The 20,566-nt window shown below is 31.9% G+C and overlaps 1 protein-coding gene across 3 annotated transcripts in view; it reads left to right on the top strand.

Moving 5' to 3' along the window:
• LOC106459048 (bromodomain adjacent to zinc finger domain protein 2B-like) overlaps nucleotides 1-20,566 on the top strand; it is a 96,225-nt gene that overhangs the window by 56,346 nt on the left and 19,313 nt on the right. For all 3 annotated transcript variants that reach the window (XM_013918624.2, XM_022385427.1, XM_022385428.1), the window contains exons 28-31: nucleotides 1,500-1,609; nucleotides 2,297-2,339; nucleotides 3,151-3,359; nucleotides 4,028-4,171. In XM_013918624.2, the coding sequence (XP_013774078.1) occupies nucleotides 1,500-1,609; nucleotides 2,297-2,339; nucleotides 3,151-3,359; nucleotides 4,028-4,171 (506 nt within the window). The remainder of the gene's footprint in view (nucleotides 1-1,499; nucleotides 1,610-2,296; nucleotides 2,340-3,150; nucleotides 3,360-4,027; nucleotides 4,172-20,566) is intronic.

Below are 20,566 nucleotides of genomic sequence, written 5' to 3' on the forward strand. Positions count from 1 at the left end.
CAAAACACACTTCACAGGTAATTTCCAGTAATTAACATTACACTAAATGTAATTGCTATGGGCTTTCTCAACTTATGTAGGTCTAAAATACACGTGCACAGTTCATTTACAACCATATGCTTATCACTTTGTGAACATGCATTCAGGCGTTTTTGCATATTCAGCTAAGTTTGCCTTCATTACAGCTTTACATTTATTTTACTTTGTAATAATTTAGCTTCATTTCATTTCATAGACTGCTATAAACACCTTTTAGCTACAATTTTCTTTACTGTGGATTTTATTCTTCGTTTTTGTGAGTTTCTTATTTTGATCTCGTAAAACTGTGTCGTATGCTGAATGCTTGTATCTGTTTCATAAAATATTTTCAAATAGTTCAGGATTTATCAATCTAACACATAATGCCTGCAAGAAAATGTATCTTAAATGGTGTGCATGAAAATGATAGAATAAGGAAAATTCAAGTGAAGGGCATAAAAATTACCTGTGAATGTTTTGTGGGTCATGGCTAGTATTAAATATTAAAACATTTTGTATTTTCATTCAAGTTCTGTATTGTAAAAATAACAAATATGAGCTTTAGGGCTGCTAAATAAAATCAGTTTTCAAAATCTAAAAATGCTTAATTAATTTTTGTTGACTGATATTGTGGCAGAAAAATGCTTGTTTTGTAGGGAATGCCATTGACCCCTGACTACATTAAGTGTAACATGTGATTTTATTATTTTGACTTGAAAGAGTATTATTGAAGGTATAATACTTTCAACTTTATTAAACACAAAGCATGACCATAGAATTAGCATAAAGAAAAATGAAGAAGGAGCTGATCTGTTTTTCACATACTTTTCTAAGCTATTTATGCATCAAATTGCTTGTGGGTCCAGACGTTCTTGTTAACATGGGTCCCTAATAAAATATCCTAGTAAAATACAACTAACAACACATCAATATTTCAATTAATCCCAAAATTACTACTGGAGTTATCTCTGTATTTTGCTTAGAAAATGAGTGCTTTAACCCAATTTATTTTGGTCAGCAAAAACATTAAATTATTCAATATGGTGTAGCAAGTGTACCCCCACTATGAGCAAATAATATAAAAACCAGTTAGTAATTCAAAGGTTAATAAACTTGCATAAGAATAGTTTTTGAATAAATATGTACTTGAAACAAACTAGAAACTTGGTCTAAAAACCACAAACTGTTTACCATGTCTTTTTAATGTTTCACATTTTTGCTTTATTTTCCATGTGTATGTGTGAGGTTACTATTATTATTTTAATTATCTTCATATATAAGCATCTTATTTTATAGTTCTTAATTTACAGGTAGAAGCAAGAAAAAGTGTATTCTTTTGTCTGAGTGTCATATTTTGTATGTAATCATGTATTACTAGGCACGGCAAGGCTTCAGTTGATCATTATGGTTAAGTACCAGAAGTATGTATTTTGTTTTATATAGTGTATTTTGTTCAATATGATTTTGTTTATTCCCTCCAGGCTACAGGTGATAAGGTTTGTGTATTGTGTGGTAAGAAGGGTAAGTTGATTAACTGCGACCTGTGTCCCAAGACTTACCACATCAACTGCTTAGATCCTCCTTTGTCAAGGTAGGTGTAAACCATGTTCAATAATTTTAGATATAATTAAGAGCCTTTCACCATGTTGAAGTGACAGCATTTTACTGCTAATAAATTAAAAAAATAACATCTTCACAGCATCCTAATTTAATAATGGTATTTAATAGACTTTTGTATAGCTTTGCTGTTTTTCTTTATTTATTTATTTACTAGCTGGACTACCTATCCCCTGGATGTAAGTTATGTAACTTCATGATTAATGATAGGTTGTCTTAGGACATGAAAAGTTGTTTCCCTTATATGTAATTGTAAAAAATGACAAGAAAAACTGCAAAACAAAATATGAAACCAAAATTTGCATGTATCTCCACATGGACCCAACAAACCTTTGTGCCAAATTTGGTGAAGATCCATCAATATGGGGGCAAAGTATTGGTGAAAAATGCAAAAACACCCATAAAAACTGCCAAATAAAATTTGTATATACCTCCACATGGAACCAATGAACCTCTATATCAGTTCACAGGGGTCAAAGTAGTTACACGGAAATACAACAGACAGTACTATTATATTTACATAGGTTTCTTGGTGCAGAACTTTCTTTAGCTGTATGATGACCAAGTAATACAAGATTTATGTATGTATGTGTTTGTGTGTGTGTATATATATATATATATATGTATATCCTTTCTTTTTTTTCCCACTTTTAACTTTTAGACCACCAAAAGGAAAATGGTGCTGTGTAAGCTGTAAAGTTCAGGTAAGTTTTAATTAATTTTGAAAACATCTTCATCAAGTAAAATTTTCAACCAAATAAACATTAAATAGTGATTTTTTTTATCCATAAAAGTTTCGATGAAATTTGTAATTCTTCGGTGTTAGTGTGCTCTTAATAAATGTAAAACTTAAGTTTTCTTCACTTCTTTCATTTCAAAAATGTTGTTGTCATTGCGGCATTTAAAGTAGAAAAAAAAAGTTTTCATCGTACTTGTGCCACTCAAAGAAGACACTTTATTTTGACATCTGTTTTCAAATTTCATTATGCTTTCTTGTTATGCCACTTGTTTTCTGTTTCTTAATATCTAAACTGTTATCTATAATATAAAACTTAGTACGGCTCTTCAGTTGTTGTGATGCTTGTTATGGAGAAAAAAAAATAGAAAGTAACTTAATGAAATTCTTAATGCAATGTTCTTGTAGCAGGTAAGTAATGTGTCATTTATGACCAATGTGGATCTTGTTAAGATGAAATTGTTCTTATCCAGCAGACAAAAACAAAAGTTATGGTCCTTTTCTTTCAAATGTTTTCGTATCTTGTATTTCCTTGTTACTAACTCATTTATTCATATACATTTTGATTATTATAAATTGTATGTTTCTCAGTGTATATTTGTTGTAATGTTCAGTGTGTGTTTGTCTGCTTAAGCTGAAATAATTGAACTTGAAAAAGAAGAGGTATATATAAATGCTATGAGTTGTTTTTAACAGTGATAATTCATAATAATTAAGCAGAAAAGCTCTAACATTTCATGATAACGTGTATAAACTACATTTCACTTCCATATCGATAGTCACAGCCAAAGAAGAGCAATAAGCACAAAAATGCGTCAAAAGAGAAGGAAAAAGAAAAGGATAAGGAAAAGGATAAAGAAACAACAAAGGAAAAGGAGAAAGAAGCTGCACCAAGTAAAAAGTCAGAAAATAATCCAAGTAGTAAATCAAAGTCAAGTGAAAAAAAGGAGAAGTCTAAAAATCTTGACAATGAGTTTACTCCAGCAAGGTGAGCGATAAAATCAGTTTTTACTAGTCTAAACCTCTTGACAACGAGTTTACTCCAGCAAGGTGAGCGATAAAATCAGTTTTTAATAGTCTAAACCTCTTGACAACGAGTTTACTCCAGCAAGGTGAGTGATAAAATCAGTTTTTACTAGTCTAAACCTCTTGACAACGAGTTTACTCCAGCAAGGTGGGGATACAATCAGTTTTTACTAGTCTAAACCTCTTGACAATGAGTTCACTCCAGAAAGGTGAGCAATAAAATCAGTTTTTACTAGTGTTAAAAACTGTGACCTATTTTTCAGATTCTTGCTTTTCCACTATGTGTTAAAAACTGTGACCTGTTTTTCAGATTCTTGTTTTTCCACTGTGTGTTAAAAACTGTGACCTGTTTTTCAGATTCTTGTTTTTCCGCTATGTGTTAAAAACTGTGACCTGTTTTTCAGATTCTTGTTTTTCCGCTATGTGTTAAAAACTGTGACCTGTTTTTCAGATTCTTGTTTTTCCACTATGTGTTAAAAACTGTGACCTGTTGTTCAGATTCTTGTTTTTCCACTATGTGTTAAAAACTGTGACCTGTTGCTCAGATTCTTGTTTTTTTCTATAATGTATTGGTAATGCACAACAATTTTGTTAAATGTAAATTAATCTGTATGTATTGTGCACTTTCAGAACCTTGTTGGATGAGCTTAAAAAGCATGAGGACTCCTGGCCTTTCCTTTTTCCAGTCAAAACCAAGCAGTTTCCAACCTACAAGAAAATCATCAAACAACCAATGGATTTCAGCACAATAAAAAGCAAGTTGGAAGGAGGATTGTAAGTTTTTGTTGTTATTTAAATGTTACTGTACTCGTGCTGATACTCAAATAATGTTGAATATTATAAATTGTATGTGGTTATAAAAATGAAATTTTACTTGTAATTCATGTGTATGAATATTATCCTTTTATGTTCATCACTGTTTCATGAGGTACTTCAAATAATGCTTACAGGTTCAGTATTATATAGTGAGCATGTATTAACTTATCAGGGCTAAGGAGTTAAAGTGAAAAGTGACGAATGAAATACAAATAAGGACAGTACTCTTGAACAAGCAGACAATTATTAAAGTAAGATGCAGAGAGAATGTTAATTACATATTCAATGTAGGATGAAATTTTGGAATTATATTGATAATGATAAAGAAAACAACATGGGAATAATTATAGTATTTTGGCACTTGTGTATAAAGTTAAAATCATAAATAATATTCAACATTAAACTGGTACACAATTAAAAACATTTTATTTAGCCCTATCTATGGGCCTTCAAAAAGTTGATGACTCTACATGTTTCTACGGTACAACGTTTTTTGAGGATGACGTTGTAACGTCGAAACATGTAAAGTTGTCAACCTTTTGAAGGCCATAGATAGACCTAAATAAAATATTTTTAATTGTGTACCAGTTTAACGTTGAATAGTATTTATGATTTTAGATGAGGATCATGTTTGACGACAACAAACACGGAGACGAGATACTTTAAACTTTGCTGGTTTTTTTAAAAATGAAAACATCAAAGCGGTAAAACTTCACAACTTGAAAAATGTATAAGGAACTAATGATGAAATGCAAAATAAATAAATAAAGATAAAATTCCAAGAGAAGAAGGAAAAGGAAAAATATATTAAAACTTAAATGTTTTCTAGAAACACTTATGATAAAACATAATAGAAAAAAACTGTATAAGAGAACGAGAAAATATATTTAAATTATAGCTCTAATATTTGAGAACAAAATCCCATTAGATTGTAGCAGTTTTTCATATTCTTCATAATATATTCATTTATTATGGAACTCAAATCCATAGTCTTTCAAATCTATATTTTAGTCTCTCACAAGTTACTTCCCAAGAAGGTTCTTCTTCAATACATGAACTTATCAGCTCGACGGGAGGATTATACACAGAAGTTTACCTGAAACTCGATTTATATTTGTAGTACAAGAATTATGAAATTACTGTTTGAACATCAAAAGTCAGAGCGAAGCATTGGAAAACAATGGGCGTAATATTTATAATGAAAATCACATTAGGATCTACATTGCTTTTCCGCAGCCTTCTTAATTCGTCTCTGATCTGACGAGTTCTGATATTGAACATGAAGCCTTCTGGGCAGCGGCTTGCGAAATGTAAGAGATCGATCTAAAATCCTGTTCTTTTTTTCAATTCTGATTTGAATTCTGTAAAAGATGAAAGACAAGTTAAGAGGAACATGAAACATATATACACATATCTGTGGTCAAAAAGATTTTTGTCATAGATATTATTCTTATTTCCTTATATAGATAGCGCTTGAGATAAACTTTTTTTTTTCATCGCTCAGCTAGCTGACGAGTCTTGGGATTGAAAGATAAGCCTACTTGTCAGTGATTTGTGGAGGATGAAATGTTACTTTTACACACCTCTGATTCCAATCCCGTAATGGGCAAAATTAACATCTGCATTCTAGCATGGATATTTTATATCTGTTGGTTTCCACTTTTTTCGCAACCTTACAGTGTTAAAACCGTTAATTTAAATTACAGGTTTTGAAATCTAAAATTTTTATAGTTTCGGAATGGTCAACATGCCTAATTAATTTATCCTCATAATTTCTATTAATGTCAGAAATTATGATGGTAAAAAAATGAGTTGCTAGGTTAAAGGGAGAGAAGAAGGAGGAAAGAATTTAATAACGATCGTCCCTAAGTTTTACTTCGAATGGGGAACCATCAGATCAGGATCATCACGGAAAAAGTTTTAATCAAAAATCCAATTAGAGGTATCGTTGATGAGTAAGAGACAAACAAGAATGTTCTGTAAACGTAAGGGCAAAAAAAAGCCACTTACACCGAAGGTAGCAGTACCTGTCATGCTCATGTGTGGCACTAAAAGAAAATCAACTAAAGTTACACTCTATACAAGCGCAAATGGGCCATTTTTTTTCATTACAGTGAAGCCCAAATATAATATAATAACAATACCTATAGCATATATGGTATGAATTCGAAATGGTGTATTTAAGTGTTTTACACTCACAAAAAGAAACCTGTCATTCTATAGGTATTTGAAAAACTTGTAGCATTCCGCCACAATTTAATTCTTCGTATTGTTAGCCGACACTGGACAGCTGGTACATAATTGAATAGAGTTGTTTAAACAACTCTATTCAATCATGGTATGAATTATTTTTGAAAATAAAATGCTGATCTGCTTTACCAGTTTTTTCTTTGTTTCCCTTGGAAACATTGGTATATTGTTAATTTTATCTTAGCGCAAAGCTACACAATGGATTATCTGCGCTCTATCTACCGTGGGAAATCGAACCTCGTAATTTAGAGCTGTAAGTCAATAAGCTTCCCGCTGACCCACCAGAGGACCATAGATATGTATAGAATGACCAGAAAGTTAGGTCTCCAGAGTAGTATATTGTTTTTTTTTTTAAATCTCTTTCAGATTAACGTTAGAGTATATATATACGAACAGTACATATGCAAAACCAAAATATTTACAAAGAAGAAATGCACTTTGATGCTTCAGATAAAATGTAATCGGAAGATATTTAAGTGTGAATCAACTAGCTTTGGACCACCCTTACTCCTGGATTATTGCTCTGAAGTGCAATTTCCACTAGAGGAGGATTGTTTGCACAACACGCTAAGATCAGTGCTTTACTTTCCAAAGTCCGTCAGCTGACGACGGACGACTACTTCCAAGGGCCGGTTTCAGCAACCCAAAGGCACAGAAAACCATACAAGTTGTCTGTAAATGGCATAGAAAGTCACGTTTGTATTTGCTACTTGTGGAGGAACTGTCACGTTGACTTAGAAAGTGTGGCTGGATGCTCTAGTTTACTACGTGCGAAAGCCAAATAATATCAAAATGTGGTTCTGATACATACCGTTCCACTAGGACATTATAGCGGCTGTAACTTGCTGATTTACATATTCAATATTTACATATTAGTATAACGTTCTTATCTCTTAGAACTCGTTGTTTGTGACTCCTTTATATATGCATCTATCACTTGTGTGTCTCCAGAATTATTTCTATTACCATATAGAGTTTCATTGAAATAAATGCATGTCTGATTAAGTGTCTAAAATACTCTTAGCAATTTATTACATTTGGGGAGCTGCACAAATGCCAAAGTGAACCACGCTTTTTATCAAGCTAACTTGCTGGCACCTCTATACCATGAGAAAGGCCATATTTGTATAAATTAGATGTCAGTAGGTTGTGATTTCATGGTGATGCCATCGATAATTAATCGCTTTTGGGGAAGATATCTAATAGCCTTTTCCGACGTAAAATATTCAAACACTCAGATAATAAGAATATAAATAGATGGAGAATTTAGATTTTCCAAGACAAGTATATCACTTGTATTTTATGGCATTGGAAAACAAAGGACGGTGGATAAACTTGGGGTACCAGGACCATTCAGAAACAGACCTGCAACAAGTCATACCCCAGCTGTGTAAATTAAAGTAACGGATTAGAATCCATGAACTCAAAGATCATCAGTAAAAGCTGTCTATGTGTCTCAAGCAATGATATGCAACATAATCAAGAAGGATCTCCATCTGGAAACGAGGCCAAAAGGCTATGGGTTAACTAATATAAGACTTTCAGTCATACCTCCCGTTCAATTGTTGCATACCTCATACAGCTAACGGGTATTCATGTTATTTTATAGAAAGACATAAGGTCAAGTCACCAGATGCAGTGCCTATAAATTTCCATATGACCATATTGTTAAAACAGGCGCTAGAAAGCCTTAACCCTCGCACATTAGGTTAGTTTGGCAAGCTCAAATTGCGATATCCCTATTTCTTCAGGTACAACTGATGATTCATTGGAGAGTCTTCCCGGATGCATTGGATTTAATGCACCTTGAATTAGGAGAGCCTCCTCCATGATATCAGATTAGTTTAGTTAAAAGATATATTGCCAAGTGATATATTGCACTTTGGTATAGATATCTAGCCTGTTGTTTGTTGTCAGGCACTTGGCGTAAGCAGTGACTACCAAAGTATAGAAGAAAAACAAACTGACCACGTGGTGATGTCACTAAGCTTTCACCCACATCACATACTCCAGGGCCCAACTTTACAAGGCTTTTGCCTAAGCCAGAAACATTTAGCCCTACATACACTTAATCTAGAAATATATTATAATATTTCTGTAATTATAGTTATGTTTTCTGTTGGTTACTTAACCTAGTTTTTTGTGTATTCTTATTCATTTATATTTTATGAGGTACTAATAATATACATATTTCACATTGTTTATTCTGTTGTATTTTGCCATTTTTATGAGAGATTCATAGTACTGACATTTTCATTTCATTTATTACCGGATGAGGACATCACTATTACTCGAAACTCCAATCCAGAGATCAATTCAACAAATCTTATATTTTTCTTACAGCCATTTCAATATCTTCAAGCTCATCATATTCATCTTCATCAATTAACCTTATTTTGATATTCATGAAGCTTTTGTGAATCGGTCATGTTTGAGTTTCTGTTCCAATGTTAATAATTTTAAATATTCGTTCCTGAGGTGTGGTAACACGTCAAAAACAAATTCACCATAAGCCATTCGATCAGTTTATTTCCAGGTGTTATGACTGGATACCAGCCTATCAATACCCGCGCATACGTTTGTTTCAATATCATTATCTATGGCTTCTAAATCCATGTCAAACTAAAGATTATGTTTTGAGTGAGCTTATGGGTTTACAGTAGTTACTTTTGCATTACAGGTCTTACTGTAATAGTCATAACTATCACTCTCTTCAGAACTATAATCATTCGAAGACTGTTCAGTGGTATTTCCTTTCTCAGAACTGTTTTTAACAAGATACATTTCTTACTAGGGCAATTTTTACACTGATTGTCATCTTTAAAGGATAAATTTCCTCTTATTTCATTCCATGTATGACTTTTACATACCTCTTACAATTAAATTGTTGAATAAATTAGTTTGTACATTCTCTACAATTTAACATGATTATGGGAATTTCCGCTATGACCAGTGTCAACTGACCGAATTTAGTCACTAATGACTCAAAGAAGATAGCCATAACTGAGGGCAGAAGCAGATATTAGTAATACACAGCGAACATCCATGACTCATATATAACTGATAGTAAACACATTACTGACTCAGATTACATGTTAGTTACTTAGAGCATTCGTGAATATGAGCACTGATAATTAATTATTCGTAAAATATACTAAATCGGTTAAATAAAGCTGAAGTTTTGGCGACTTGACTGGATAACAGCGAGACATTTGTTTAGATAGTGACCAGCTTAAATATGTGAATCAGATAGGGGCTAAGAAGTAGTATCTCGTTTAGCTTTTATTGAATGGTAAATACTCCGTGCTCCTTTTCTTGTGTCAGTGATAACCTCATGAATGTTTTTTATGACAAAATGATATAAACAAGGATGAAACTTGGTCTACAAACTAGTATCCTCCCATAAACGACAATTTAAGAGCATATAATGACCATTTACTATAAATACATCGGAAAGATAAGTCTAACATTTTGTAAGTTCTAGTGTAAGTCTACCACAATACGACTTTAGGTCATATAAATTAATGGGATGTTATTATATCTATTACTTATAAATGTTTGTTTGTTATGGATTTCGCGCAAAGCTACACGAGGGCTATCGGCGCTATCCGTCCCTAATTTTCCAGTGTAAGACTAGAGGGAAGGCAGCTAGTCATCACCACCCACCTTTTACCAACTATTTTACCTACTCTTTTACCAACGAATAGTGGGATTGACCGTCACATTATAACGCCTACACGGCTGAAAGGGCGAGCATGTTTGGTGTGACGGGGATTCGAACCCGCAGATTGCGGGTCAAGAGCCTTAACCACCTGGCTATGCCGGGCCTACTTAGAAATATATCATTTGTAAATGAAGCCTTTCCTGTTAGTGAGAAACCTATAGTGTTAAACCATGAAAGCAAAAGAGAAGTAGCTAATGTTTTCGTTGTTTTTAAAACCGATTAGTGGGTTAAGAGTGACACGCACAATTTTTAATGTTACAATTGTATCAGTGATAAATCATATCAACATTGGTTACATTAACTTGAATTGACTGCATGTAAGCCATTTGGGTATGACAATCAATCAGGAGTTTTGGGTTTCGTTTGAAAACCATTACAACTTTTGTGTGATCCTGTGTGCTAACTTCTTAATCAGAATCTATCATACCAATAGTTTTGCTTTCGTAAGGGCTAAATTTTACCATATTTAATACTATTAATAAATAAATTGATAGTGTTATTCCATGACATAACGTTAGACCTTTTTTAAAAACTTTGATATGCTTTTAATATGTTGTACAAAATGTCTAACAATGTATATTTACATCCACCTCTCGTTTACATTTTTAGGACAGACAAAACTGAGATTATTGTAATAGATTATAACAGTGTGTGTGTGTGTGTGTGTGTGTGTATACTTGATTTTGTGGAATGACTTCCACTAGATTCTCTCTTTAAGCTGCTTCTCCTTTAAGACCCTTTTATAGATTGACTAAATCCAACGTTTTTCAGTTTGAAAGACACGTCACATTTACCCTGAGTGGTTAGCGCCACCACAAGACTACTCATTCTTATTCATACACACCTGAAGATAACGCCTTAACGACCATTGAAGGACACTACTGTAGAAAGCGTGGCACAGTTGAAGTACTGCAGCTATCCACCTCTTAGGCAGAACAGGTATTATTCACACATATAAAGGGATAAATACATCTAGAACGAAATCAACTTAACAGTTTTCTCAACCACGTGGCATGTGGAACATGCTCATATACATGATAAACGATATATTCAGAATATATTCTATAATATTACAAGAAAACAAAATCATTTCATATATATTCATATGCAACACTTACCCGGGGTGGTATGGCTCTCAACCAAATCCATATGATAACCATGAATCAACAACTGTACCTGAGGACATGTCTGAACTTGACCAACTACTCAATGAATGCAAACTTTGAAATAAATTAGCAAAGTTATTGTAATGTTATAACTGATTCAGTTTCTCTCAGTAATAATAACAGTTGTGAAAAAAAACTTACAAAAATGAAGTCTTGAAAATCTAAAAAACTATTAAATAATAATAACGAATGAAGAGTTTACTACCAATCACATGTTGGGTTTCATCGTGCTCATATCTTTACCACTCTCAATCAACAAGTCCCGGTATCGAAACTTGTCACCAAACATTCTCGACTTTTCAACCGCTATAACTTGACGGTCATTCTGTTGGTAAAGAGTAGCCCGAGAGTTGGCAGTGACTGGTGATGACTGACTGCATTTCCTCTAATCTATTACTTCAAACTTAGGGACGGCTAGCGAAGACAAACCTCGAGTAGTTTTTGCAAAAGTTCAAGTACAACAACAAACAAAAGTTTTATCGCTACAGATGTGGGTCAAGATATGAGACTCTCATGATCTGTTATATGCTTATGGGACATTAGATATTCAGGCAATTTTATTATCCCAACGAAAATGCGAAGTAGATATTAAACTAAGCTTAATTTGATGCTTTTACATCTTATTAAGCCCTTAGGGAATTTTAACTGAGGTTAACCAGCCGGCATTACCTGTCCACGGGGAACTTTGGTTACAGAGGAAGGAAAAGTGCTTTTCAACTGGTGAGAACTTTCTGTTGGGCTAACCAACAACATGTGAGATAAAATTATTTTGTTCTTATAGAATATTCTGGATTAATAACGATTAAATATTAAGTTAAACTGCTTCAAAACAACAAAAGATTTATGAGGAACTTCGGGAAAGCAGAGCTGATGAATGAAATTAAATTATGGCAGTGAATGGAACATTTCACAAGAACAATATTTAAGTTAAAAAATTCAAATTACATGTGAGATAAAAACATTTATTACCACGATAGATATACTTAACTAAGTGTAAATTATACATATAACCACATCAAAGATTCACGTTTATTTTAACTTATTCAGTAACTACGTACAGATGTTAACAAGAAATAAAAAGAGTTCCAAAAACGCCTAATAAATATTGTTCTTAGTCATATCTTTAGATTCTTCATTTTGTCTTTTGTTATCATATATTATATTTCTCCTTGACGCTCTGTTTTTGTCTTCTGACTGAAAAATAAAAATGTAAAGTTTCAGTTTACAGCCGAAGAGGTGAGGTTTTCAAGTAATAAATGATACGTATCACATTGGTTACAAGCAAAATTGGATAGCTTACGATGAATGACTGAAAAGAAAGAGTTTTTTTTTCTTTTTTGTTTCCCTGGTTCAAATATCCCAAGAATAAAATATACACAGTTTAAAAACTACCAATTTTTGTGATTGACATGGACATTTCTAAGGGAATGTTTAATGAAATATTGTGTTTTTGTAAGATCAATTTACTCAAGTAAGACTCATCTGTCTAGCTTAAAAGAAACGTAATAGTATATTTTAGGATGTATATCAGCTATTATATTTTGATAGTAATTCGATAGGATACGAAAAAAAATTAATCTAAGTTGGTATTTATTTGGGGTGCTTTGTGCTATGAGGTTTGATTTTTTTTCACTGAAAAAATGAAAACAAAACCCCATTGTGATTCGAAAGTGATATCAAATACCAAAGTCATGGGATAAATCCCAACTTGTCTTGGACATCACTTATTCAGAGAAAAAAATTATTGCTTCATAGAACGTAGTAACACACCAAATATTTCTATAAATTAACCCCTTAGGGTCGGTACCTCCAAATAAGCATAGCAATAAACTAGTTTTGAGCATTATAAGCTCAATAATTCCGCCAAAACTTATTCTTAATGACCAATGTTTGTTCGAATATGTTGCCCAGTGTTGTTCGAATATGTTGCCCAGTATTGTTCGGATATGTAAAAGTATCTGATAAGCTAGAGGGAAGGTTGCTAATCAACACCATCCACCTATAACTCTTTAGTGTATTTAATAGAATAGTGAGATTTGCCTGTCACTCTTTTAATGCATCCAAAGCCCCAAAATATTCGGAGTGCGTGTTTATGGCAAGGGGACTTGAATTATGGACTCTCGTATTCACAGTCTATCATGCTAACCACTAGGCCAGAACCTGTCCAAAGAACAAACAAAATGAAAACTGTGACTTAATTTATAACATAATTTTAGTACTATTGTTAATCAAGTTCGCTCCTGTCCAGTGTAATTAGTTTACTAAATGGAGTGTGATAAGAAAGTCGTGGAATTTGTTTTCCTTTTAATGCCGAAAGAGGGTTTTAATTTGTATTGGCTTCGATATATCTATTATGTAATTGACTTCTTCTTTGCGTACTTCATAACAACTATCTACACATTAGTAGTGAAGTTGATTTTATTCCTTTCACTGCATAAAACTCAACGGACTCCTAACTGCAGCCTACTTCTGATTCTAATATTAATGTCCTTTTGTGCCGTATTTATTATATCTTTATATTAGATAACGACTGGAACAAGGTCAATATGTAAAATTTATAATCATTTCTCATCAATACAACTGAGAAAAAATATTATAAATAGATTTTTATATATATATTTTAAAATAAATTATGTAGTGTGTTCATTCTCTTTCATCTGACAAAAAGTTCTAGACTTTGGTAATATTGTGAAAAGCACTTTTCTTTAACCCAATTTAAAGTCTTAATGCTTATCTACTTACATTATTAATTCCCCGTGGGTATGAACCGTGTGCTATACTTGAAAAGTGTTTCTGTTGTTCCTTCTATATGTTTCTTTGATGGAAGTTTCAATTTAATTCAGGTTGAAAGGACACAAGTTTTTCGAAAGCTACGTTTTATCATTAATTCTAATACAGTCCTTTGCGATTACATATGATAGATACGTCGTTAAATATTCCTGTTGAAACAATCTCTTTAAACGATGTTGATGATGTTACCATTTATCTACGAACTATTTCAACAAGAGTTCGGTGTCTATATTTACTGTATTGAGTTTAAATCAAATCTGTGTAAAACCTTCTAAGGAATATTTCTTCGGTGTACCTATACTCATCGAAAAACAAAAATAATGATAAAAATACAAAGGAAATACATATGACATGTGTTGGAAACATTGTATTGTTAGACTTCGAAAACCGTAAATAACAAATATATTTCCTAATTCTTTATAACTTATCTTCCTTCCATACTTGGTTTTGTAGATTAGTTAAAATTGGAAAGTTTTCAAAACGTACATAATTAATCAACTTACCTGTCTGAAGAATAAATGTTAAATTTATCGATCTTAAGGAATAGTGAATGGTATATGTTTAAGAATTATTAATACAGTTTGTAAATATCTAAGTATTTTTAAATTCCACCAAGAAGAATATGACGAAAAACTTTCAAATTATTTCAATATCAAATACAAGTTTCACGCAATACACTTTTTAAAGGCATCCTTAAAATAGTACTAAGTATCATCTAATTAAAAATAGCAACTATCTCATTTGTGAAATACACCTAAAGTAACACAAACTGATACTCAATGTGTAGAAGACATGCGCCTAAAAGTTACATTTGATACACCATTAATTGTACAAAGATATAAAAATACAGTGACAGCTAAGTTAGTGTCCAATAAGCGCTAATTAGTTGCCAATCCATTTCAAAATAACATAGATTCTAGTTGTATTATATTCTCAGACGTATTTAATAAAACATGCTTCTTTTCATGTTTGTATCTTATAAGGAAGGACCTTATCGTTAACAGTGTGACCTTTTAACGAAAAAATTCTTTAGTGTTAGCATCTGTTTTTTTTTATTTGAAATTAATATTTTCTTAAAAATACTTTTACGTCGTGCAAAAGTTATGAGAAGTCTAAGCTCGTTGCACCATACTGAACGGTCAACTACAATATCTGGGATATAGAAAAAAATATATATATCGTATCTATAGAAGGTGATTCATCACTTATCAGGGATTTATCGTAATGCTTTCGCTCGACATTGTTTTGTCTATTAATCTTGAGATATCGATTTTATAAACTATAGTAGTGGAGTTTGAATTTTTACTAATTTCTCTTGTTGTTCTGGCAGACAGAATCTTTATCATAATTCAGGTCGTATTATTTAAATTTTAGACATATTTTATAGCGCTTGATATGAAACGCAAGTTGTTGACCAAACTATAGATTATGTTACTAGAATTAATGTTACAACTGCGTTTTTTTTTAGGGTACCGATTTCAAAATACAAATAAACAATTCTTTTATTTAACCTTTGATGTATAACGTTTTTTCTTGTCATAGCAAAACATATTGATGTTAAAAACTAGTCAAAAGAAACTACCAAAATAACTTATATTTGTAAACATAAAATACCTTGGCTAGTAGAAAACATTTCCCGAAATATCCCCCAAAATAACTTATATTTGTAAACATAAAACACCTTGGCTAATAGAAAACATTTCCCGAAATATCTCCCAAAATAACTTATATTTGTAAACATAAAACACCTTGGCTAATAGAAAACATTTCCCGAAATATCCCTGAAAATATGGTTCCACTGTCAAAAAAAAAATTAAAGACTGTGAATGTACATATAGTTCTATTTGTTAAAATTTTCTTCAGTTTCGAGTGCTCTACAGAACCAAAATTTTTCAGGTTAATTCTACATAACAGTATTGGTTTATTGATCAGAAATGATAGTTTACCTCCATCAAAGTTAAAGATAATTATTTCTTTCTGCATTAATAATGAACGTAAATTTATTTCTGTTATCACTTGGACAACCAAGACTTTTTTTTTTACATTATTTATTGGTTTGTGGAACTAATACGAAGTGCTCCGCCCCTCCCCCAATGGCACAGCAATAAGTCTGCGAAATTACGACGCTAGAAACCGGGTTTAGATACCCGTGGAGGGCAGAGCACAGGTAGCACAACAAACAAACAAACGAAATGTTCCGAGGGAAGTTCAGTAGAGCTATCTTAAATACAAACAAATAAAGCTTCTCGGTAATAAGAATATCATACAAGTCTTTAACCAACAAATATGCATCTATGAATGCAAGCAATCCAACTTTTCAAGACTATTTCTTACCGCATTTATTACTATCTTATGAGAAAGTGGCAAAGTCAAAAGTAACACTTACTGAAATACCGAAGAAAGAAAGTTGAAGGTTAAAAAGAAGAACGCTAAAATGTTTGCCATTTGTATCTTTCTTGCTTCGTGAGGTGTTCCATAATGGAATACGATTCAATGTTATTTTTCCAGAGCATAAAAATGAGAACTAAAAATTATTGACTCCCACAATTTAACATTATTGAAATTTGATTACAAATTTAACCTTAAGTTATACCAACACACCAATGATTTATTAAAAATAGATTGGACTTTTACACCGACACACCAATGATTTAATAAAATAGATTGGACTTTTATACCAACACACCAATGACTTATTAAAATAAATTGGAGTTTTATACCAACACACCAATGATTTATTCAAATAAATTGGACTTTTATACCAACACACCAATGATTTATTAAAATAAATTGGAGTTTTATACCAACACACCAATGATTTAATAAAATAGATTGGACTTTTATACCAACACACCAATGATTTATTAAAATAAATTGGAGTTTTATACCAACACACCAATGATTTATTAAAAATAGATTGGACTTTTATACCAACACACCAATGATTTATTCAAATAAATTGGAGTTTTATACCAACACACCAATGATTTATTAAAATAAATTGAAGTTTTATACCAACACACCAATGATTTATTAAAAATAGATTGGACTTTTATACCAACACACCAATGATTTAATAAAATAGATTGGAATTTTACACCAACACACAAATGATTTAATAAAATAGATTGGAATTTTACACCAACACACAAATGATTTAATAAAATAGATTGGACTTTTATACAAACACACCAATGATTTAATAAAATAGATTGGACTTTTATACCAACACACCAATGATTTAATAAAATAGATTGGAATTTTACACCAACACACAAATGATTTAATAAAATAGATTGGAATTTTATACAAACACACCAATGATTTAATAAAATAGATTGGAATTTTATACAAACACACCAAAGATTTAATAAAATAGATTGGAATTTTATACCAACACACAAATAATTTAATAAAATAGACTGGAATCTTATACCAACACACAAATGATTTATTAAAACAGATTGGAGTTTTATACCAACATACCAATGATTTATTTGTTTGTTTTAGAGCAAAGCCACATTGGGCTATTTGCTGTGTCCACCGCTGGGAATCGGATCCCGAATTTTAGCGTTGTAATACCGCTATCCCACCAGGAAACAATTTCATTTTAACTAACTAAAGTTTTATAAAATTATCTCCGCACTAAAGGTTTCCCCACATCCATTTAATTTATTTAAAGAAATCATGAATCAAATTATCCAAAATAATATTTATTGGTTTATATATATATTTTATTCTGCTAGAAGAAAATAGAGACTTTCTTGATTAACGCTTTGATCAAAATTGTCGACATACCTCTGACTTGTCTGGATCAGGAAAATGTCAGAAGTAGTTTGGATTTGTTATTCGTAAACTATGGAAACATATTAATCTAAAAGACAATTTCAAAAGGTTTAACAGCTTAGAGTCAAACGTTTCGACGTATATGTCGTCTTCTTCAGTTCCATCTAAACAGTACTTACTGTAATACTTATAGCAATCGATAAGTGTCAGGACTTGCTTTGAAAAGACAGGTGACGGTGGTCAATGTCGACTTATGTAAAAATTAATATTTTAGAATGTTGTCAACGGAAGCAAGTGTATATAGTTCGATGACGAGGAGCCCACTTTGAGACTAATAATGCTTGGAGACGGCTTGAATGGGTATATAGTGTATATAGTAATCAGATCATTCTAACTCAACTCATGTTTTACATTTCTGAAATGTGCAATATATAAGATTGTATTAGTTAAAAGTGGGAAGTACACAGATTTACCCTACTCCTTACATACTGGATCTCGCCCACAAATTCACGAAGGAAATTTCATTTGAAGAATGCTATTCTTGTTACAGTAAAGAGTGTTTCTTTGCCAATTTGCAAGTAATTTATTGGTGTATATATTGGTAACGAAGCAACTGGCATTTTACTGCTTCGTCAAATAGGGACTGAAGAAATGAGGTGGGATAAGATTACCCAGCTGGAGGAAAATTATCGCAGTTATTGCTTAACCTCCTTCATCATACGTCTTCCCATAGTGCTGTTTAACGTTACTCCGCTAATACGTGGCAAGTATGTTCTTCCCAGTTAGCACTGAAAGTTGATGCCTAGGTTCAATGGAAATTACTTTACGAAGCCTTGCAATACCCAATTTCAGCACAAGTAAATTGAAAAAGACGAAAATGATATGCGTCTGATACACCATGAAATAAGAACATTATATATATCGTGTGTACGCGTTAGGTAAAGCGAACGAAGCGGTATTTTCATGGGTCTACAGTATTCATCACAAATAATGGAATATTACTGCATTGATAGAGCATTGTTAATACATTTCTCATAGGACTGAAGGAGCCTAACATCTGTCTGCGTATTAATGTTGCCCTAAAGTGTATTTCATCGGTTTCATTCACCAAACTATTTCGTGTCAGCTGGAGGCACACAACGGTCGCTGATTGACTTTATAACAATTTTAAATGAAAATTGTGCCAAACATGGAAAATCTAGTTGAACAGAGATTACATATGTGAAGTAAATATTTTTAAAATTTTAATGTAAATTTACTTGGTTTATTTATAAGAATTAAATGTATTTAATGTTGCACGTTGCAAGATCCGGTTGAGAAAAAAAAAGATATCATAACATGCAGTTAACTATCTTTTTTTTCTTCCCTAAATCCAGTTAATATTCATCTTTATTTAATCATTTACTGGTCATTTATTCATGACTCTGCTTGCAGTGTTTTGAGAGCAGTTTACATAGACTCAGCATTTCCACCGACACGCACAGCATGAAGTTAATAAAGTCTAATATAAAGAACAGAAGGTTCCGTATAACATGCAAGGAATATGAACCTGCCAAGTAGTTCTCCAGTAGGTATATCAAATACCGAACTGAAGCTGTTTATGTATTATGAGTTCCGGCTTTATGTGTTGGTTGATAAACCCTAGGAAGTGTTTTAAGGAAAAGCAGCGTGTTGTTATTAAATACCTCTTAGCGTGACTTACATAGTTATGAAACTTTTCTAGTGTTTAACAATCAATAACGTCTATTATGTAAATATTGTTAAATATTGATATAGTGATTATCAGTCTAATAGCCAGAACGGATTTTACAGCGCATTTTCATACATAATTTGTTATTGTTACAAAAAATATTAAAGTTTATCTATTTAAAGATAATTTATATTAAAAAAAAACTACAATTTATTTTTCGAAAAAGTGAGAAACGTAAAAGCCTTTCTAAATTTTTTTATATATATCTATAGAACACAAATATCATTCAATCCACTTATACCTGTTGATTAGAATTTAATTTTTATCAAAATTTTAAACTTTACTTCTATCTGGCATTTTCACTGAAAATACCATTTATTTACTTATTCATTCATACGACGTTTTATTTTCGGAGCAAAGTTATACTTGGAAGATTATACTTCGTCACAGTATCCCCCCTTATACGACTTTTTTTTGGAGACGTCGTCCTCAGGCAATCTTAAACAGGTGAATAAGCCTGTTGAACTTTCCAAGATGAAATATTATTAATTTTCAAATGTTTTTTCGCTCTTTCCCAATCCACACAATAGTTGACGTCGTTTATAAGATATAAAATCATAGCAATTCTTTGATAATATAGAAGTGCATTGGCTGGTTTTTTGTTGGGAAAAAGTAGTACATGCCTTTCCAATTATTCTAATAAAGTAAATAAATATATTTTAAACAAACAGTGGATGTAGGGCGAATAAAAAGAAGAAAAAAATACAACTGCATAGAAATTAAAAAAAAAGAATTAAAGAAATAAACCATTGCTGTGCTAAATGGTATAAACGTGTGTTAAGACTATTTCTTGCATTCTAGTCTCATTTAACGATATTATAAGACGATATTATATATATTATTATTATAACGTATCCATAAGAAAATCTGTCTCAAATGCTTATTCG

Source organism: Limulus polyphemus, unplaced genomic scaffold (assembly GCF_000517525.1).
Source record: "Limulus polyphemus unplaced genomic scaffold, Limulus_polyphemus-2.1.2 Scaffold552, whole genome shotgun sequence".
NCBI lineage: Eukaryota > Metazoa > Arthropoda > Merostomata > Xiphosura > Limulidae > Limulus > Limulus polyphemus.